Source organism: Tauraco erythrolophus, chromosome 1, assembly GCF_009769465.1.
Source record: "Tauraco erythrolophus isolate bTauEry1 chromosome 1, bTauEry1.pri, whole genome shotgun sequence".
Lineage (NCBI taxonomy): Eukaryota > Metazoa > Chordata > Aves > Musophagiformes > Musophagidae > Tauraco > Tauraco erythrolophus.
The window spans coordinates 58,064,198-58,087,029 of NC_141465.1; the positions used below are offsets into that span (position 1 = coordinate 58,064,198).

Below are 22,832 nucleotides of genomic sequence, written 5' to 3' on the forward strand. Positions count from 1 at the left end.
AAAGTTTTACTACAATTAGTAAGCAGTAGTGTGGGTGTTAGTGATCAGTCAAATCATGCTGTACCCGAACATTTGAAGGGTATAAGAACCTTGTGTAAAACCACATTTGGGGTGCTCAAATTTTGCTGGGACACCTCACGTATATGAATAAATATTTACCCTCGTAATTTTGGTCCTAGTCTCTTGCTAGCAGTCATCTAGCAATAGCAATAGCTTCAGCAGCTCTTGGCAAGAAACTTTCCACAGTTGACTGATATCTGTGAAACCTCTTGCTCTGTAGTGTGTACTTCAAAAGAGTGGGCGTATCACAGGCAGTCAAAACTATACTTTGAAAACCACGGAGCAATATACACCCTGATGGCACCACCATGAACACCAGAGGAGATGGTGGGGCTGGGATGGGGCACACATTCGAGGCCCCTTGAACACTCGGTCTTCTCGCATTCATGAACAGATTCGTGAACCTTAAGCCTCACTGAGGTAACAACTCAAATCGCAGGTAGCACCAAAAATGAACAGTTAAATACACGAGAAAGACTACAATGACAGTTAATCAACAGATTAGTCTCCAATTAAAGAAAATTGATTTATCCAAGGAGGTTGCAAACTCTTCAGCATTGTATGATTTAACAAATTCATTGGTTCTCTTGAAAGTTAACTACAATTGGCATCAAGTAACATGTCATTTTATTGCCAGAATTTTATCTATACTCCTATTCAGATGATAACATTCTAAACTGTCTTTGCACTGAAAACCTCTATATGCATCTGTATAGTTCAGTATCCTGCCTGGCCTTGTGCAGAGAAAGGCAGAAGTGTTTTCAGGGCAATTGCGTAAGCCATGACTTCAAGATTTGCATGTTTTTTCTGCTCATCCCAATATTCAGCATAACAATTTACACAACAATAAAGCGTGTAAGACGACAGACTGGAGGCTTCCCTCCCCACCGAATGGTCAGGAATCACCAGCATTTTGTTTTGTCTGCATCCTTATTCTAGTAGCCTCTTGGATTGGGGTAGGGAGGGACAGAAAGAAGAGCAGTCCCAGAGGGGTCTTGGAGGAAAAGGAAGGTGCAGCAGTGAGGCTCAGCTGCAGAAAGGTTAGAGATGAAAAATGGTACAACTTTAGCACAGAGAAGATGGAAGTATTAGCAAACAGATTTGTGATCTGGCAGCCAACGAAGTAAAAGCCCCAAAAATTCAACCATTACAGTGGTAAACAATCCTCACTCTGATCAAGGAAAAAGAATTTAAGTTCTAACTTAAGATGAACAAGTAAATGAAATGTGGCGTTCCATTTAAAAATTCCTTCTTTAAAACAAAATTTAGTTGAAATACACACCGCAACATGCACAGAACGAAGAATACTCTTATTTTTACAGCAGTACACCAAAATGATGGCTCAGAGTAAGCAGGACTGTTTTATGTTTGCTGGTACTTGTAAACTGACAATTCTATTTCGCAGCCTGTTTTTTTTACCTTCCTCACCAGAAGTCTTACCAGCTCAAAACAATTTGTATACTAATAGCAAAATTCAAATAAAATATGTAATCTAGTCAGAAACATTAACTGAACAGTAAAATTGACTTTGCTTTTCTAGACTCTATTTCACTGTGGCTTGTTCAGCTATGGCTAAAATGACTTTTCAGTCTTTTTAATCTGCATACTTAAAAATAGCTATTACAGCTTTTGCTAAAAGAAAGAAGAGGAAGACACTAGGTTTTACAACAATGGCTTCCTGTGGAGAAGGTGAGGGTAGAGGAAGCCAGACCCAGTACAGTGGTTTGCAATGATTCAACTCATATTTTAATCCATTGCTCTGAGACTGAGTCAGTTCTGGCACTAGACAACTCATTTTATAACAAAACCTACCCTTCTGCTCAAACATCAAACGTTGATGTGTTTTGGTAGCATCAATGACAGTTTTCCTTCTGCAAGTATTTACTACTAAAGGATTAACTGAGACAGAGTTGCATTAAGTGACAATTCAGTGAGCCAGGATTTCACAGCTTGTGCTCCACTGCACCAGACCAGCATTGGTTCGGAAACCTGCAGACTAGCTTCAGCCACAGGATGGGTGATGCGACAGCAGCCTGCTTCTCGGGGCAACAGGGAACACTGGAGGCGAAGGCTTGTTTTTTCAACTTCAACTAACTTTGTATCCTGTATACAAAATTAGTATCTGAAAAAATATTTCTGAAGGATAGCACGCACCCAGACACTGCACGCACCTAGGTCAACGTGACTAGTTTTAGTTGCCCAAATCGGACAGATAAAAAAACCTACACAGATTAGTTAGAATTCAACTAAGTGGCAGCCACAGATACATGGCAAACCAGAAACGTGGCATAGGTTTTGTCAGATGAGGGTTTATTTTTTGTTTCTCATCCAAAAAAAGGGTACTCTTTTTTACTTCCCACCCTTTGTTATTATTACTTGAGGAACAAGATAAATCTTCCCTTTTGTACCAAGGCTACATTCTTAGTTGTTCCAATGCGTTCATATGCTCAGCAAAACATTTAGAACGTGTTCACAGTGGAACCTTAAGCATTTCTCGTTCAAGTGCATCTTGTGAAAGTACTTCTATTCTGTTATCAAGAATTCCTTCCGAAGCTGAATGGAGTTGTGCCTGAATAAAGGACTGGCAGTGGAGACAGTGACCAAGATGCAATGGCAACACCCAAGGGAAAGGAGTAGAAGCAGTGGGCAGGGAAGAGGAAGAAAGAGACAGGGTCAGAGAGGTGTGGATGGAGAGGAGTTATCACCTTGCTACAGTCACAGGCTTTAGAATTATAGAATGGCATAGGCTGGAAGGGACCTCAGAGATCATCTAATCCAACCTCCCTGTCACGGGCAGGGACGCCTCTCAACTAGACCAGGCTACTCAAGGCTCCGTCCAACCTGGCCTTGAACACCTCCCGGGAGGGGGCATCCGCAGCTTCTCTGGGCAATTTATTCCAAAGTCTTACCACCCTCGTACTGAAGAATTTCTTCCTAAGACCTAATCTAAATCTGTTCTCCTTCAACTTAAACCCATTTCCCCTTGTCCTATCAGTGGACACTATTGTAAAAATAATCATAGTTCTTGCCTGAAGTTTTTGGGAAAAAAGGTCCACATCTCTACTTAGTTAGCAGAGTAAAGAGCTGGCCTTTACGGAAGCCCAAAATAGCAAAAAGGAAAAACGGAAGTTTTGGTGAGAAGAGGAGGGGGGAAGGATGTCGCAAATCAAATTGAAAACTTGCTGGCTAAGGTAAGCAGAGACACCTCTGATCCGAAGAAGTGATGTCTGTATAACCGTGCAGTGTTTGGGGAGGGAGAGGGCAGGGAATAGTTGGTGAAAAAACTACTGAATTTGGGATTCAATCGCAAGATGCCTGGCATCCAGGATATATTGAGAAACACGTAAGCAAGCAGAGATTTCTGGCATCAAAGAGGGAGAATACAGACAGGCGCAGATAGCTGGAGGCAAAGGAAAAAATAGAAGATTAAAAGATAAAGATAAAAATAGAGAAAAATATATCCTTAACCAAAAGCTTTCCACATAGGCTTCCCCAAATGCTTACCCCAAACTTTATCCTGAGATTTCTAGTTTCTAAATTTAATAAGGACTTGTGTGCCTCCAGAGCTGCCTGTTTTGTCCAACAATAGCCCCAGCTCTAATAAAAACTGTATCCTACCCAACACATTTGTCTCACTTATTTTTAATTCATCACATCATGCTGCTACTGCCACCACTAGCCCCTTCACTCTTCACACAGGTTCAATATTTTCCTCCAAATCACAGGGAAGAAGCAAGTGGTAGTAAAATAGAAGTCTAAACATTGTAAATCCTTTTTTTTTTTTTCCAGATAGAAAAGGTTTTTGTGGCAGTAATAAAAATCAATACTACTACCAGTATTGCCAAGTATAACCAGACTTGTAGAATTTGCTGTTCTGGAAATATCAGTTTAACAAATTTTTCACTTTATTTTTCCTTCAAAATACTGGACTTCCTCACAAACAGAAAAGATGGAAGCAACACTTTCTGCGACTAAGGAAAAAAGCATAAAAAGTTTTATAATTTAAATCTGAGTAGATTTTTATCAATTAAAGATTTACTAATGAAATCGATGGGCAATTAATCAGAAAGAATTTTCACTTCATGGAAAGATTAATTTGTATGCCAAGTCACAACATTCACCTATGAAAGAACAACTGCTATCCTAGAAACAAACTTTGATTCTATTCAGATTAAAACTCTTTGGCTCAAAATGAAAAGAGCTTTGCGGATACTTTACACATATGAATACCATTTCTTGTGACAGATTTCAAAGAAACAAGAGATCCAATGGGAGCTTTACAGTCCTCATGCTATAAGGAAAGTAGAGCAGTTAATGAACAGTTACCTCAGTCAATACATTTTCCTTTTACAAGTCCAGTTAAAGATGTCGTTCTTAGATGCTTATAGTATGTGGACTCTTCACAGGTGACTGAAACCTGTATAAAGGAAGCCAACTGCAGTTGTTATATAGCCAATGATGTTGTGTGATGAGACCCGACTTAAAATGTAAATGTTTTCTTTTAAAATGATCTTTTCCCAAAAACATGTTAGAATGATTCCTGCATTTGACATGTTAATTACATATTTTAAAGGAACTGTTCTATATTTAGAAAAACTGCTCTGTATTTGGAAAAGCTACTGTAAATAGGCCCTATGCCATGAAGAACTAAGGTCTTGGACTGTCACGGGAATTTGCCTTACGACTTTTTGGAATTTTTTGTAGAAAATCTTCTGGATCCTATTCTTCTGTGCTCCCCAGTCACATCAAATGTAGAGACTAAATCAGTTTAAAAGGAGTCTGTGATGAGTATCACTGCAGCAATTTTTATTTTCAACAGATGAAAAACTTGCTTTCCTGCGGGAAGCAGGAAAATCTTTCCCAGACTAGAATTTGCAAGCATATAGAGAAAGCAAGACTTTTTTTATTATTATTTTAATGTAAAACCAAGCTAAAACTATTTTTTATGGTACCAGGCAACCTTCCAAACACTAGCTTCTGCAGTACTGCTCCCAAGTTTGCAGAAAAGCTGACTCAGTGCTGCTGCTGCCACTGAGTGCTTTTGCAAGATGGCACAGAGACCTCCTGCGGCAGCTGCTAAGATACAGACAGACAGGCAAAGGGCAAGACACACAGACTGGAACACTGTTTCACTGCATTAGGAACAACTTGCAGGGTCTGGGTAGCAGGGGCTGGTAACGTGGTGGGACCCCTGTTGGCCAAAGAATGGCCTACTATGAACCACGCTGGAGGGCGCATGCCGTAGGATTAACAGCAAGGCCAGGGATAATATCGACATTCCAGCAGAATGGGGAAAAACGCCTGGAGAGAACAGAAATTCTGCATGCCCCTGTCCTAAATGCTGAGACTTACAGGTGCTCCTGAACAGAAAAGGAGAGAGTATGACCAAACCGAACGGAAAGCCCTTCAGAGACGCAGCATTGCCAGGCGAGGACTTGTAAGCACAGGGCAGAGTCAGACCTCAGTTCAGCCACTGCCTTCTCCTGCCCCAGCCTCCAGACCGAATACTGTTCTGACAACGCATCTGAATTCACTGCCCTGTGGAGGACCCGCTGCTGGCCTGGCAGCAGGTGCAGATAACCAGCTTCATTGGGCTGTCTGGCTAAGGTGGCCAGGTACCACTTGGTCCCTACATCGTGCACTAATGGATACTGGTGCTCGATGCATCTTATTGCACGTGTGTAACAGTGATGAATGAGGAGTTATTCACAGAGCAAGCAGGGCAGACATAGCAGGGCAGACATATGCCTACCTCTGGTGGAAGGGAGCCTCAGTTTGAACAGACAAGACTGGTAGCTCCTACCTGGTGCCACTAACCCCACTGCCCGTGCCCTCCTTGAGCTTGACTTTTTTGACCACTGTAGATAGACAGATGAGACAGGAAGGCTTTTAATACAGGCAGCATGCTTTGTACAGGAGGGAACCAGCTACTGGACTCTTACCGACCCCAGCGATGTTGCATGCACTCAGCCAGACGCAGCTGTTCTTCCCTTAGCAACCCAAGTAATTTGCTGAAAGAGGTATTAAGGGGCTGCTGGTGAGATTTAAAAAGTAATTAGTAACTGATTCTCTGGAGAAAAAACAAGGGGAGAGGGGCTCTCAAACACATTTACCTTACAACAGTCCTGTCTGGCTTGTCTGGAAGCATACTGGAGAATGGCAGTTAACAACAGACATCAGAGATTTGAATGATGTAGCTGCTGCATCAGCTGCTGTAGCTTCAGCTGTGCTACAGCTTTTGCATGAGCCAGAAGCCAAAAAATATACTTGATATGTTACAGCTGATGCTGCACACACTTTCTTTTCAATCCCTCTGGCTGAAGAAACAAGACCTCAATTGCGTTCACCTGGAAGGGTGTGCCGTACATCTGGAACTGGCTGTTGCAAGGAGTGGAAACGCAGCCCTACTATCTGCCATGGCATCATCCACAGAACTTTAAAGCAACGTATCTCTAGAGAATTTTTCCACTGCATTGATGATGTATTGATTAGAGGAAAAACTCTCAAAACAGTACTAAGTAATGGGCAACAGGTAATCTTTATCTTTCCAACTTGAACTGATTAGTCCGTGGCCAGCAAATCAATAAGCTGAGGGAGACTGAACTCTATAAAATGCCCCAGCATATGATAAATTATACACTGAAAATAACCAATGGAGCTTGTTTACTGATGGATCCTGTAAAATCACAGCAGGAAACAGGGCTCCAAGCAGCTTGGAGCCCCTCCACAGGGGAGGCTGCCACCTGCAAAGGGATAGGAGGCAAGGGACAAGACGCTGCTACCAGTTTCCAGAAGTAATGGCCTTCAAGAGTCGCCTTGGAACATCCTCAGGAGAACCAGTGGTCCTGAGTATACATATACACAGACTCTTGAGTTATCATTAATGTGGTGTAGAAATGACTCAAAAATTGGAATTGTGACAAACAGCAGCAGTGAGGAAAACCAGTTTCAGCAGCAGAAGAATGGAAAGCAATACAACAGCTATTCAGAGAAATATCTACTGGAACACATGGTGTTAATGCACATATCTGAAATTCAAAGGCAATTTGAGAAACGTAATAACCAAGCTGACTAGTTAGCTCAACTTGCCAACATAGATTTAGGGTGTGAGCACAATGGAAAGCTATTTTTAGCCAGGTGGGTCCACAAAACTGTTGCTCATGTACTGGGGCAGAGAACACAGATTAGACTTGTCCCAGGAAGCCATAATGCAACCAACTAGGCAGTGTGAGATCTGTGGAATAACACGACACACATAGAAAGTATGAATGATGAATCAGTATGTGTGATGGGAGAAAGGAAAGTTTGGAGAAGCCTGGCAAGCGGATCAGCCCCCTTCTCTGCAGCAACTCCAACAGGTTCTGTGTCGTCACAGCAGCAAAGCTAGCAAAGGATTGCTAAAAGCTTTACTACTTGGAAAGAGAATGTAGGCAGCATGCTAGATGGAGCAAACAAACTTCTTTGTTGGCATGATGGAATGCAGCCTTGGCTAGACTCAAGATAGCAGTAGTCATTTCAAAACCACGTCTGTCCAAGAATGAGGGGAAGATTGTGGAGCAGAGCAAGTGTATCATATTCTCTCTAATTCCCAGGCATCTGAAAAGGTAGAACAGTACAATGGCTTGCTTGAAACTGCACTCCAAGGAGAGGGAATCTCACCTCTACGAGCTGGGGGTGGGGGGCTAGTTAACATAAAAGTAGGAACTTGTCATAGCAGCCCTGCAGAAAACCATATACTCCAAGTTCAGCTGGGTGACAAAGTACCAGCCAGTCCTGAGGACACCAGAATTGGGACACAAATTTACGTCTATCCTCCTGCAGCAATTGAAATCCTTATCACTTGAGGATCAGGAATTACCTACTGGGTGGCCTTTGGAAAAGTGATAATGAAATTAAATATGCGTTGTTACATAAAATAAATAATCTTATTTTACTTCATAAACTATGCCGTGTGTTTTGGACACACAGGACATACGTCTTTGCAGACAAGATGTATGTCCAAACAGTTCCTAGGCACATGTTGCTCAAGAATGTACAGGGCATGAAGTGGGCAGGGTTTCAGCAGCCGAGGGCTGCAGGGTGCCCTGTCTGAGAAGAGACCATGAATTGCCCTGTGGCTGGAGATGTGCTCTGCGCAGGAGAAGTTCCATGCCAACAGGCAGTGAGGGACTGCAGCCATTGAGCCATCCACATCAGGGCAAGGACACTCCTGAGGGACTGCAGCTGTGGGCCACTCACACCAGGGCCACCCACACCAGGGCAGGGACAGCCCTGAGGAACCACAAGTGACACTCACTGGAGCAGGGACACTGAGAAGCAACGAAGAGCAGAGGAAAATATGCAGGAAGCAAGGAGGAGCAGCGGAAAGAAACCATTAGGCATATAACCTTCCTGCTCTGCCTGTCACCTCACCGAAGCAGCTGGGGATAGGCTGAGCATAACCTGCAGCAAAAAACAGGGAAGCCAAGATGGGGTGGGTAGGGGTGTTTGGCTTACGTTGGAAGTAGAGAAGGGGGAGGACCTTATGGGTTTGATTTTCTTTCTCTCAATTCCCAAATCTATGATTAGAAGTTTGCGTTAACTGACAGTAAGCTAAGTTAAGTAAAAGTTCACTTAGTTGGATCTCAAAAAACAATTTTACCAGACTCCAAAGGTTCCTGTGCCAGAGCATGGAAAAAAAGCAGAAAGAGGCTTGCCTCTGGCAAGACGATCTTAACTGATGAAGATCATTATTATTACTGCATTTCACTAACAGCTGTCACCTGATGAAATACAAGCTGATTGCAGTGAGAGGTTCAAGACAGCAAGAGTTAAAGCAGAGTCCTTTCTCGAGTGCAGGTGACCTCATCGCACGCACCAGAGTAACATCAGGAAAATACTGAAATTGGTCTTGGCTGGACGACAGTGGGCTGAGTCACATTTAACTCTTGCCAAGTTAAACCACTGTAACTACAGAAAGCTTAAGGATTGTTGCAGTGTTGTCATTTTGATGTAGCAGTGCAGTGGCCATTTTAGATAAATAACACCACGTTAAAAAAAAAAATCTCTTACTCATTTCAGATTAGAGGAAACAGAAAGATGGAGAACCATGTGCTGCACTTTTCAGATTCATGCTGCCATGTACGCACACTAGCACTGCTACTAAAATTGTTCAACTGAAATAAAGTTGTGTGGTGTTTGGTCTTTTTTCAATCAGATTCAAAAGGCAGACAACTCTCAAACCCACAAGTCAGACACCAGTCTCCAGGAACTTCTGTGCCACCTCCCTGCCCCAGCTGAAAGCTCCATCGGCTACATTACAGACAGGCTCATTTCACTGTCTTTCATTCAGCTCATCTTTTTTTCTCAACACTGACATGCCTCTACAAGAAGTCAAGGGGACAAGAGTTTCCTTCCCTTCGCTCATAGCCCTGTAATTACAGCAGCCTTATGAATAAGGGATCTCCACTTGTAACTCACCTTAGGCTACGGATCTTAGAACACAGACAGCTCAGCTTCCAGCGTGTGTTTTGCTTGCCTTCCAGTGTTCACTACCACAACCCTTTCTTGTGGCAACCGTTTCAATCAACAAGCTCTACTCAATTCTTGCAAAGGATACTTAAAGCACATATTCGTAAGTCCAAACTTGAGATCCTCAGTAGGCAGACAGCTTTTTACGTCCTGATCTTTCTACAGTAGATAAGGGAAACTTTTGAGCCCTGTCTCTGCATGCAGCAGTTTTCTGCCGGTCATCAGGTACAGATATTTTTGGTTTAATTCTCCTTCTGCTATGCTCTTCATACAAATCATACAGAAGATTTGCTGCCTAATATTTTTTTGGTTATATTTTGAAAACTAGAAGCCTAAAATTAGACGCTGGGTTTTGCAGATGTCAGAGGGCTGAGCTGCTCTCGCACCTCCCAGCCAGCCAAAGCAGGAAGCCTCCGGCCCTCTCCTGCCCTGCTCCGCTCTCGGATGCTGGGCCCTCCACTCCCCGGCACTGGTTGTGACACCCATCAAACACTCCACAGAGCAAACTCAATGCACCAGATTAGTCACTTGCTGACTTATCGAGCTGAATCATCTCAGTGCAGGCCCCGATGGGTGCCAGACCAGACACAGGAGGAGAGAAACAGAAAGATCCCATTCCTCAGCAGGGGCAAGCTGTCAGACTGCCTACAGAAACTGATGATGTAAAAACTCACGTTCGACCTTCCTCTGGGTCCTGCCCCAATGATATCTAAATTCCAGCTCTGCTTGACTTGCAGAGCTCATACTTGGCAAATGAGACAACACTTGAATACCTGTTTTGAGGTTAAAACTGCAAACTCTTTTTCTAAGCAAGCTCAAATAACGAAGTGTACCCTCCTTAATAATGCATTCAAATCCTCATACATTGAATATTGTTCTAACACTAACAGCTTTCACGCCCCTAAAGTGTATGATCCCATGAGAAGTCCTCAGTTCCGAGGCACAGATCTGTCCATGTGAATTGTGAAAGCCAGCAGTCCCAGTGAAACCAGCCACCTGCAAGCCATCACACAACAGCTGAATTGCTTATAAGGTAAGATCTTTTAACTTTCTATAGCAGTTCTGCAAATTTAGACTACAGATAGCTTAACAAAAGTGAAATTAAAATTTTCAAAAGTATGCAATTCAGGTTTTGACTTTTTTTCTGATTTAAGATTGCACCACCACAAATTTGAAATTCCACTGGAGGGCCCCACCCTAAGCAGGCTGACATTCTCAACAGTTCTCGAATTCTTACGCATTCTGTTCAAGTAAAAAGTGTTCAAACTAATTATAACCTATCTACTTGGTTCAAATTATCAGCCTCAACCAATACTCAGATAAATTAATCAGCTTTTCAAGAGCAATCTGGTAAAAATCTGTAGCATCATTTTCCTCAGAATTCAAAACAAACCCCCTGAAGGCAGTTTTCGTGTGCCTTGCCTCCAGTGAAGCAGAAACCGGACAGACTCTCTTCAACTCCAGACTTCTTGGCAGCAAGTTTAAAAAGACTGTTTTTGAGTAACTCCAAATACTTCCACATCTTAAGAGCATCACACCAAATATCTTGTTGTCCATGACCGCGAGGACTGCTTGCAGAGGTAGAGGAGCAAGCTTTCTACATAAGCAGTAACATGATACCTCAACGTTAGCAGCCTGAATCATCTGTCAGTTTTAGAGGTGGTTACTGTAAAATTGTACTATTTTTCCAAGAGCTCGGCTTTGCTAACCTAGGAGTTAAGACCACAGTAACGCCACAGCAGAAGAACTGAATTCAAACAGGCTTGAAGCTTAACTGGCATCCTGCATGCAGTATCTACAGCTTCCAATCAAAGCTAGGAAAGGATATTTTTCCTCCTCTCTTACAGTGAAGAGAAAGATATTAAAGTGTTACTTTTACAAAGCAGCTGAAAGAAAATACCTAGGCATAGCACCAAGTATGCTTATTAACATAGTACACACACACCAAAAAAAGTTTCTTAGAAATAAGTCATACAAATGGGAAATGACAGTTTGCCCTGCATATTCCAGTTTAGGACTTTTCCTAGTGAAAAAAAACCTTGGTATTGGCAACTTCACTACTTTTCTCCTCCGCCCAAACTCTTTCCTTCTACCAAATACCAACGTGCTATTACACACACGCCGTTTTGATCGAAGTTCAAGAAAATCGTCCCTGACACACACTGGAGCAGGGAGGAGCTTGTCAGAAAATACAATGGCGTGTTTTACACTGAAGTTTTGCCATATTTTTTTTTTTTTTTAAATAAAGAAGGTTATCGTGTTATCATGTGACGGCAGACTTTCTGATGAGTGACTAACTATCTGTTGCCCTGGAACTGCCGTAACTCCGCTTTCTTCCCTAAAATGGAAGCTGCGCTCCGGCAGGGCTCCCCGCCACCCCGACCCCCCCCCCCCCCCCCCCCCCCCCGACCCCCCTGCACCCAAGGGCCCTGCTGGGGCCAGTATCACAGCAGAGATTAAAAACAAGACAGGGTTTTCAGCGCAGGAGGTGCGCAGAAAGCTCAGTAATATTCTTCCAGCTAGATAACGAGAAAAAAGCCACACCCAAAACAAACGCAAAAACAAGCCAAAATAGGGCTGGAGGGAAAGAGCGCCCTTTCCCTTCCCGGGACAGATACGGGCAACCGGCGCCGCAGGACCCGCCCGGCTCCCTCCCGGGACCGCTCCGCCGATCCTCCTCGCCTCCGCACCGAGCGGCAGCGCTCGGCCCGCCGCCCCGGGGCCGGAGGGCAGAGGAGCAGCCTCTCCCCAAGCCCGGCGGGGCAGCGGGGGTAGGCGGCAGGACTGCCCGCCCGCCCCTCCTCACCTCTGACAGGCACCAGGACGGCGAGGAGCACCACCGCGGGAAGGAGCCTCCAGCGCCGCATGGCTGCCCGTCTCGCTCACGCCGCCCGCTCCCTGACACCCGCAACCGGCAGCCGCTCCCGCCCGGGCTGGGTGCGCCGCGCGGGACACGCCCAGAACGCTGCTCCGTCCCTTACGCCGCGGGGAGAGACAGAGGGCGGGGGTGGCCCGTTCCGCCCCGCCGGGGTCGCTCCTCGCCGGGCGGGTGGGGGCAGTTAACCCCTCCTGCCCGCCGCGGCGGAGGGACAGCGCCTGGCCTGACAGCCCAGCGGCGGGGGGGCGGGTCGCGGAGCCCGCCGGCCGCGGGCAGCGGGCCTCTCCTCGGGGCGGCGGGGCCCCTGCGGCGCTCGGCAGGGCGCGGCGCGGGGGCGGCCGTTACCCGCCATTGCCGCGCCGCGCCCCTGGGGGGGGGCGCGGGGTGGCGGAGCCTCGTTACCTGGCGGGCGGGCGGGCCGGCGGGAGGCGTCGCGCTGTGGCCGGGAGCTGGGTTTCCCGTGCGGTCTGGGCCGAGTTTTCCTGGCTCCGGCGGGCTGGAGAAGGAGCAGGGCTGCGGGGCGTGCGGGTTGGTGCGGCGGAGCCCCGACAGCTGCTGTGCAGCCTGCCCGTGAGCAGAGGGAGGCTCCGGGCCGAGGAGCTCCGAAAAGAGTCCCGTTTTCTGGACTAAATGAGCTCCAGGGCTTAAACACTGGCCGCAGGTTTTAATAGCAGAGCCACATGCTCTTGCACCACTGCCCTCTCTTAACCCAGCCGCTCTCTTTTCCTCGGGAAGAGTTACCCAACGCTAAACATGCCAGGGCACCTAATAATCTTGCCTGTAACAAGCTTACTTTTTCTCTGGTCGGACAGAAAACGGGTATTTGTATTTGCAGGCGATGCTGCATTGGGCCCATAGCTGAAGGGTGCAAATGCAAACCCGTACTCAGTATGGCACTGAGTTTTCTTCACCAATTTTGCTGGTGTGGGAGGATGAACGTTAAATGTGTTTGTCCAAGTCCCTTTCTAAGGGCCGTTCCGTGTCCTACATGGGATGCTTCTGGTTGAGGGCTGGCCGGTGCCCCAGGGTGCTGTCATGGCAGCCCGAAGCGCTGCTGCTGCGGGCCGGGGTGGGAGCTCTACTCAGGGGCACGTGTGACAAAAACTCCTTTACCAAATCCTGGTTTTCCGCTTGCCAAGTACGCGCTGATTGTTGACTGGATGATAAGTAGTTCAGTGACGCACAGCGTATGACTTAGAAGGTAACTGGTGGTGTGGATTCACTGGTCGTAGGCCTTTACCTTCTTCTTCGAAGTCTGTGCCTCTTCTCTAGCGGTTGTAGGACCTTGCCAGCTGGAAAAGTAGAAAGTCACAGTCAGAGAATCACTGTCATCAGTTCCTAAATGGATGGTAATATTTTTTCCTCTTTGACAGTGCCTAGTCAAGTAATTTTTAGATTTAACCTGAGGCAATGAAGAGTTTAACTGTAGTAATAAACACACTTAATCTTAAAATTATGCTGCATTTTAAATTGAGGATAAGCTAAGTTTTTCCACTCTCTGAGTTTTGCAGTAGTACTGGAGTCAACATTACATTATTGTTAGCAGCTTCCTTTTTTCTGGACTCCAAGCCTAGAAGGTAAAATTGAATATATGCACATGCATTATGTAATCCTGCAGTATGGATCTAGTTGTTAATGCTATGTGCATATATACAGGAAGTCATTAATGTTGCTCAAAGGATGTTCCTTAACAGAGTGTTTGTTTATATCTGTTGTTAAGCATCATCTAGGAAGTTGCTCCCTTGACAAAAAGAATAAGAATCAGTACTCCTCAGAGTACTGCAGACTTGTCTATTTAATCATAGCGTACCAAACAGCTTTTTAGGATTGCAGAACTAACAGAGAAAGCCTGGTTATCTCACTGGAATTACCACTTCAGATCAGGGCCCTACAGTTTCCTGTTTCCAAAATTAGTCTTCATCAAAGTTACCATCTTCAGATGAGGTAAAAGCAACCTCCTGTTAGAACAGATGGGAGAGAACTGCCCTTTGCATTAGAGCTAGTGGTTTCTACTTTGTTCGATCCTTGAGGCAAGGGTACAGTTTGCTGACATTAGCCACTTTATGGCTAATAAATTTTCCAGATTTGTGAATATCAGGTAATTTTTTTCAACTACTAATCTTTTGATCTGAAGATTTCACTGACATCTTGTGAAAATGAGTTTCATTATTTGTGGTTACGTTCTATGTGTGGAACTTAGAAAAAAAAACATTAGAATAAAAAAACAGGCTTTGTCATTTCACGTGTAAAGCCAACTCATCTGTAAAAATAAAAATAATCTAGTACCAGGGCTGGTTATCTGATTGTGTGAGTAACATGCATAATCAGAGACTCACTTCTTCCAATAACACCTATCTTTGGCGTGCTCAACCCACAATGGATGTCCCATCCAGCAGGTCTTTCACTCTGACTGTGTCCTGCCCATAGCCTCTACCAGGAAGCCTCTGCAAGGAGCTCAGGCATTTGCCTGATCTGAAGATGTGTTGGAAGGAAAGAAAGTTGCCTTCATACTTCATAAAATCATAGAATATCAGGTTGGAAGGGACCTGAAGCATCATGTGGTCCAACATTTCTCAGCAAAGCATGATCTAGACAAGATGGCCCAGCACTCTGTCTAGTCAAATCTAGTCAAAAGTGTCCAATGTTGGGGAATCCACCACTTTCCTGGGGAGATTATTCCAAAGGCTGATTGTTCTCATTCTGAAAAATCTTCCTTTTGTGTCCAATCAGAGTTTCCCCAGGAGTAACTTGTAGCCATTACCCCTCATCATTTCTGTGTAAAAGGGGAGTCTCCATCTTCTTTGTAGCCACCTCTTAAATACTGGAACTTGGCGATAAGGTCTCCCTTAAGCCTTCTTTTCTCAAGGCTGAACAAATCCCATTCTCTCAGGCTTCCCAATCCTTTGATCACCTTTGTAGCCATTCTCTGGACCATCTCCAGCCTGTCCACATCTTTTTTTGTACCGTGGGGACCAAAACTGAACACAGTATGCCAGGTGTGGCCTGCAAGAGCTGACTAGAGTGGGATAATGACTTCTTTATCTCTGCGGGTGATGCCCTTGATGCAACCCAGCATCCTGTGGGCTTTCTTTGCCACAGCAGCAGCAGCACACTGTTCGCTCGTATTGAGCTTGTTGTCCACCAATACCCCCAGGTCCCTTTCCACAGAGCTGTTTCCCAGCCAGGTGGATCCCAGCCTGTGCTGCACTCCTGGATTATGTTCTCTCAGGTTCAAAACCTTACATTTATCCTTGTTGAACTTCATATGTTCTTGTTAACTCACTCTTCGGGCCTATCTTTTATTTCTGAAGAAAAGGATCTTTAAAATATATGCATGGTCTATGGTTTGGCCCAAAGAAAAATACGACTTATACAGCAGCACAATGAAGGCTGGAAGTTGTAAACTCAGATGAAAGTGTTCAGACTTGAACAAACTCAGTGATGTGAGCAGCTAAAGAGCTGTCTTTGTAGCTGTCTTTGAGTTATGAAGATAAATGCTCCTTCTTCTCAGTTTCCTCCAATTCCTCTTCTGAAGTAAGATCCTTGTAGCTCTTTTCTTGCCTCAGCATAACTTTTTACCCCTTTTACCTATGAGCACTCAATCTTGCCAGAAACAGCATAGCTCTTGAAATGTTCAAAGAAGCAAAGGAAAAACAATTTTTATTTTTTTTTTTCTGCTAAAAGCAAAGTCTTTATGGAGCAGTTAAAACCTTACTGCCCTGTCCCCTGAGGATGCCTTTTGGAAGAAGAGGGCCACAGCCGGTGGATGGTAAAGCAGATGGGCAAAGACAGCACTAGGGAAAAAAGAAAGGTGAACAGTATTGGCAGTGGTAAAATGCTATTCTTTGGTGCACACACACATTCAGTTACTGCTACAAAGTTCATATGGGTACAAAAATAACCCTGGAAATTACATTGCCTTTTTTGCTTTTACTATTCGCCAGAATTTGCCAATACTCTGCAATGGTGCTCTTTATTTCAGGTGCAATGTTTCTGATGCCAAGAACACATATATAAGGAGTACATTTGGATGTGTTGGTGTTGTGGTTGTGGTCTTATCTAACAGCATGTGTCAGAGTACTGTTTTCCAGAAGCACCTTTTATTTTTTTTAATCAATTGGAAATCAAACTGAAGAGCAGGGTTTCAGCACTGGTTTCTGTTATGGCATCTACTGAAGCATGTATTCTGATCTTTATGTTTCTTTTTGCTGTGAGGATATGAAGGTTTGCATTTGTCTTTATTTTTAAATAAAAATCAAACATGTGAAAGCTTATTTTCTCCCAGTGTTTTCATACTTGAGCTGTGGGAAGGAGAAGGGGCTGGTTCCACCAGCAAAGTTTCCACTAAATAAGTGAAGTATTTTAGTAGCAAGTTGAAGTTTTAGGGCCACAAGCAAACTGATATGGTGTAGTCAGTCAATACAATCATGAATTTCTTTTTAAAAGGGTGAACTATGAAGCATGTATTACAGATATAGCTAACACCCATTTGATCTTTGGTTAAAAATTGTAAAAACTACATCAAGTTTGGTTTTGGTTTGTGGGGTTTTTGTTGTTGTTGTTGTTTTTTTTAAAAAAGCATCGGTGTTATTTCCAGTTCTAAGGATATATTCAGAATGAGCCAGAGTCCAAAGAGGCTCCAGAATCTCCTGCGTAACCTCTGCTGGCTTCCCTGTTGTGTGCTGCTTTCTGATGCTCTCTGCTTTGCAGGGCAGAAGAGACATTAAGACGCTGCGGCCTCAGGATTTCTTCCTCAGGAAACAAATTAGATTCCTCTGCAACGACCCTGTTTGATAACAGTTTCAGAAAGGAGTTTCTGCAGGAGATGTGTAGATCCTGAACAACCTCTGCAAAGGCCAATTAACTGGTCTCGGTCACCCTCAGCTGTTGCTTTGGTAAATGCCCTCTCTCCGTTGGTACCGCTTTTTCCCTTCCAGTAGCAGCGATTGTTGCAGTGTGCTGACATGACTGAAAGCGCTAGCTTGGATAGTAAGGCACCAAGGTCTATGCCAACCGGGAGCCCATCCCACCCCATTTCTACTACTGTAGAGAATTTTCCTACTGTAGCTATCAGCCAATTATTGTTTCCTTTTCAAATTCCCTCCAAATAGCTTTATACTTTGTTTTGTTGGTTTTTATCTTCCAGTGACATCTATACATAGTTTCACTACGCTTCCTGTAGACTATCCACTATGTCCAAAGTCTATTATGGTTTTTTATAACACTTCATAAAGAGAAATATGATTTAATAGAGCATTTTTCTGCGTACTACTCTACGTTTGAAGAGACATTAGGTGAAAAGTTGTTTAAAAAGTACCTGTATGTTATATGACAGGGATGCCATTCAAAGTTTAGTTCCATAATGGAACATGCAGCTTATTGGTTAATGAAATACCTAATTTCTCTTATAAGATTTTTTTTTTTAGCATTATTCTGTTTTACCAGAAACAGAGGGATATTTTATTTCCTGCATAACCCCTTTCAAGCAAATACAGCCTGCAGCAACAACCCTTAACATGTTCTTCTTTGGTTATATGGAGGCTCAGCTATGCTTTTATGTGTGCATCGGTAGAACACAGGAAGACTGTCAGCCAGATTTGTGGTAGTGATACACAGACTGAGTGTGTTAATAACTATAACTGTAGATACTCAGTGCCAGTTCTTTTCTGAGTATCTTTTCTTGACCAAGACACAGATCTTGAGGAAGTAGCTTTCCAACAGTTTTCTGAGCAATATCTTCTTTACTATTTTTCTCCTCTTCTCTTAGGAGTTTTCTTATTTAATACAAGCAACTGCAACCCTTTTCCCTTAAAGCCAATTATGTTTTCTTCTGGAATAACTCACACCAGTACAATTATTTCTGTGCTATTTTTAGGCTATGCATACCAAATGTAGGATTTTTTTAATTATTATTTTGTATTTTTATGGGTTCCTCTTCTGTTGGAACTTTTTTTTTTACAGTTAATGCAGTGTGTTAAAATTTCTATTTATTATTAATTATTTATATTCAGCTTCTTCTGTTAAACATTTTTTTCTTTAATTCTTGTTGCAGTAAACTATAGTACCTTCGCTGGATTCTAGTTAAGTTGAGCTTTTTGCTGCCTAGTGAGCCATATATAAAAGTTTGCCTTCATAATAGTATGGTCTAGAACTATCTCGTCTAGTATAAATGCTGAAAGCAGTATATGGTACAGATCTCTACATAGGCTTATAAATTACAGTTAAAAGCTTTTTTTAAAAAATGAAGCCTCGTGAGGTATGCTATGATATAGATGTATCCAATGAAAGTAAAGTAGATCTTCTGGTGATAGGAGCTCTTGATTCCTCTAGTAATATTTCCATTTTATACTAACTGTATAAATCTGTCTTTGTAATTTAACTGCCGAGATTCAAGTTTCATGGTTCACTACATATTTTTTGAAACCCATTTCTCCTTTATGCACGTTTAACCATGAAACTTTATTTTGAATATTTTAAGTCACTTCTATTTTAATGTAAATATTTGACTTTCTGAAAAGAAAACTTGGAATACCGTTCCTCTGTTTCTGGCAAAGTGACATTTTCAGTAATGAAATGTTTGTTCCTTTTGAAAAACCTGTGATGTCCCTTTTTTTTTCTTATTACTTCTGAGAATAAAATAATTCAATTTTAAGGTGATAACTTAGTGCTGGTTTTGTATGTTGTTTTTCCTGATGTTAAATTCTGTCTGTCTGCGCTCTTCAGAGAGGAAGGAAGGAGAAAACTGACTGAAGCAGAAACAGGTAAGTGCCACATTCAGTTTATATTACTTGATTGAGCTGCATCCTTCTGAGTCTAAATGAGTGCAATTTGGGTACTCCAGACACATATTAGAGGTGTTTTATTCTATAAACCAGGAACATGTAAGTGTATGTTTTAGTTGTTCGGGTACTGTTGCCGTTTGTATATATATATACATATATACATATATATACATATCCTACTTCATACTTCTGTTGCTGTTTGTATTTTTCTCCTCAAAGGAAATATAGGTCACTTTTGTAAACTGTTACATTCACCAGGAGCAAAACAAAGTTGGAATGCCTTCATTTGCAGCTGCAGTGTGATGTTTGTGATAACTCCTGGTACTACGTTGTCTAAACAGTAAAAAAAGGCAGAAGGTTCCTCTGTTCTTGAAAATCTTCTTTTTGAGCTGAAGTCTGCATGTCTCATTGTTTCAGAATCAAGTTTTGTCAAAAAGATCTTTCCTGTGAAAACTGGGGGAAGCAGTCGTACGTGTCACTGCACGCGTTCCCCTTCCTTTCCTTGCCTCGGGAACGCAGCCCTGGGTAACTAGGGCTTGTTAGGGCTCGCTTTCCTGCGTGCCCTCTGATCTGTTCCTCCAAAGCCTCCTGCAGCATGGACCACGAGGCCACTTGCACCAGAGACATGAGCTGGACCAGTTGCCTTGAGGGGCAGTTAGTTTGACACTGAATTGCATGAACTTTAAGATGACCAGGATTTAGGAATTTCAGTGGTTATCTAATGAGGTAACCCCAGGTTATGTGTTGTGCTGAGGGCTCGGGTTAGAAACAACTGATTTAGAGCAGGGAAGAAAGCTAAGGTTTAATGAGAGCTAATTATTCTTTCATGGATTGTTGTCTTCTGTATCTCCACCTCTGTTACATAGCATGAGTTACGTGACTGCTCAGTTTCATAAACACGGTGAGGGTGTAGCTGGATTCTTGAGAGAAGATGGCAAATCTGACAAACATAGCAAGAATTTAGCAGCCATTTGTGAAGGCATTTTGCTCATAATGATTTTTGTGTATGCATGCTAGATGCGTCACATTAGAGCAAAATCTTCTGAGCTGCACTGATAAAACAAAAACATCTCTGTATTTCTCGCTTAGATCTCCATATAAGAATCCTTCATGAAGATGCTATGGCAAATGCTGTTGGCAACCTCAGCCATCCACAGTCTAAGAGAGGCATAAGCTATTTTAGTCTTGTGTTGCAGAATAAAAGAAGCAGCTGCGCCAGTGTCTTATAAAGTGTACTGTTGTTGCACTTGGCATTAAAGGGGGCCTACAAGAAATATGAGGAGGGACTCTTTACCAAGTGTAGTGATAGGATGAAGGGTAGTCTAGTGGAACCTGATCTAGTGGAAGGTGTCCCTGCCCATGGCAGTGGAATTTGAACTAGATGATCTTTATGGTCCTTTCCAACCCAAACCATTCTGCAATTCTATGATTAAAGCTTTTAAATGAAAGCTTTGGCCCAGGTATAGTTTGAAAGACAGCAGCCTCTGACTTTGCTTAGCCTGGCTATGGTCCCAGTGACTCAAAGAACCTTGAGCCACTGTCATGTGTGTGTATGGAAAGATGCTCAATTTCATGCCTGTGCACCAGGACAGGTAAACACTGTCCATTCTCGAAAAGACAGAGCTGTATAAATGAATGCAAAATGATGACAGCAGAAAACTTGCAACGCTTTAAATATGCGAATACGCAGAATCAACCTCATTTCACACACAGGAGAACAAAAAGCATTGCTTGTCATGCATGGTCTTAGGAACCAACGAATCCAAATAGGTAAATTCCTCCCTAATGAGCGGGTGCTTAAAAAGTCAGGTAGGAAACCTTTGTTCTTATTTCCTTTTGAAAACTTTAAAATTCTTCTTTAAAGAATAATTTCCAGTATTACAGTGGATTTCCCTGCTTTAGGGTCTTTCTTGTGGTTTATCTCGTCATCTGTTTAGGAGCAGATGACAGTCTGTGTCTTTGTGCTCAATGATGCCAATTAGTCACTTCACGAGTCTCCCTTCTCAGCCCATAGAGCATTTTTTGGATCATGACAAAGAAGTGCGTGGCTGTCCTTGTGCACATTCCTGGTGAACAAACTTGATTTCCCAAGTTTGGTTCCCACAAGGTGACTGTTAGTATCCTTTCCCTTGCAGCTGTCTGTACAGCAGTGGCAGAGAGGAGTGTTAACAGTGCGGAAGCTGTGATACTTGCCTGAGCTGGAAAAAGCAAAAATTTGAGGAGTTGCTGATATTTGTGACATGGTCCAGCCTCTCTTAGTTTAAATCTATTACCTCTTGTCCTGTCGCTACACACTCTTGTCAAAAGTCCCTCTCCAGCTTTCCTGTAGGGCCCCTTCAGGTACTGGAAGACTGCTGGAAGGTCTCCCCAGAGCCTTCTCTTCTCCAGGCTGAACAACCCCAACTATCAGCCTGTCTTCAGAGAAGAGCAGAGTAGAGGGGCCAGCAATGTGTGCTTCCAGCCCATGGCAGAGGAGTTGGAATTAGAAGATCTTTAAGGTCCCTTCCAACCCAACCCATTCTATGATTCTGCGTTGAGCTTCTCATCAACCAACACCCCCAAGTCCTTCTCCTCAGGGCTGCTCTCAATCCATTTCCAACCCAGTCTGTATTTGTGCTTGGGATTGCCCCAACCCACGTGCAGGACCTTGCACTTGGCCTTGTTGAACTTCATGAGGTTTGCACAGGCCCACCTCTCCAGCCTGTCAAGGTCCCTACTTGGACTTTCTTTTTTTGAAACTGGTGATTTAAAGTCAGTTGAAGGGTGGGAGTAATATTGTAGCGTTTTGGTTTTTTTTTCCGTACTACAGAGGGAAACAGTTTTTCCTTCAATTCTCTGTTAATTATTTGCTTCCTTTTTCTTCTGCCTTTCTGCCTTTGCAGAAAAAAAGCACATATAGTGGAAAGGCACTTAGTAACTCTAAAGAATTCAAGTTTTATTATTTTCGTAATGGACATCTTATGAATAATATTTTGCTTATTTATATGTGATTTTGTTGCTAATACTGGGATCTGGAGGGGTCAGATCACTGTAATTCTGAGCACGAACATTCACTACATTGCATTCTTCTAATATTTTTCTCTCATTATCTAAAGGAAAAAATAGAGAAGTGCAGCTTACTAAAGTGAACTTATAATGTTCTCGATTGTCTAATTTTTTTACTGCATTGCAAAATTAAAGAGGAAAAAAAAAGAAAGGAAAAACAAGGTGAAATGGTATGTATATGAAATACAAACCACACAGCTGGAACACCCCCTTTTCCTGTCTGTGTAGTTTAGGAAAAGTTGTTAAGTCAAACAATACAGCATTTTCCATTTAAGCACATAAAATTCAAGTTCATAAAACAAGCTAGCATAACTGTACCTGCCTTGGGAACACTAGCTGTGAATAACTTCTCCATAGAATTTAAGAAATGTGGAAAGCAAGCGTCACTCGAGAAAAATAGCTCATGCATTTGTCATTCCCACATCCATTTTTCTGACTCATTTATTTTTAGACTGCTCTTTTCCTAAGCGCCCAGAGTGCTATCAGAAAGCTTAAACAAACGAGGGCAAATCCTCCTCCCTTTTTTTTGGTGGAAGTGGAGTGGGGAATTGGAGTGA

General features: G+C 43.2%; 1 protein-coding gene across 1 annotated transcript in view; it reads right to left on the reverse strand.

The window, feature by feature from the left end:
• The window catches only part of LOC104372367 (CD99 molecule (Xg blood group)), a 35,179-nt gene extending 22,692 nt beyond the window's left edge, over positions 1–12,487 (reverse strand). The window contains exon 1 of the mRNA XM_086615676.1: positions 12,377–12,487. Coding sequence (XP_086471802.1) covers positions 12,377–12,437 — 61 coding nt within the window. The 5' untranslated portion in view covers positions 12,438–12,487. The remainder of the gene's footprint in view (positions 1–12,376) is intronic.
• Positions 12,488–22,832: the final 10,345 nt, after the last annotated feature.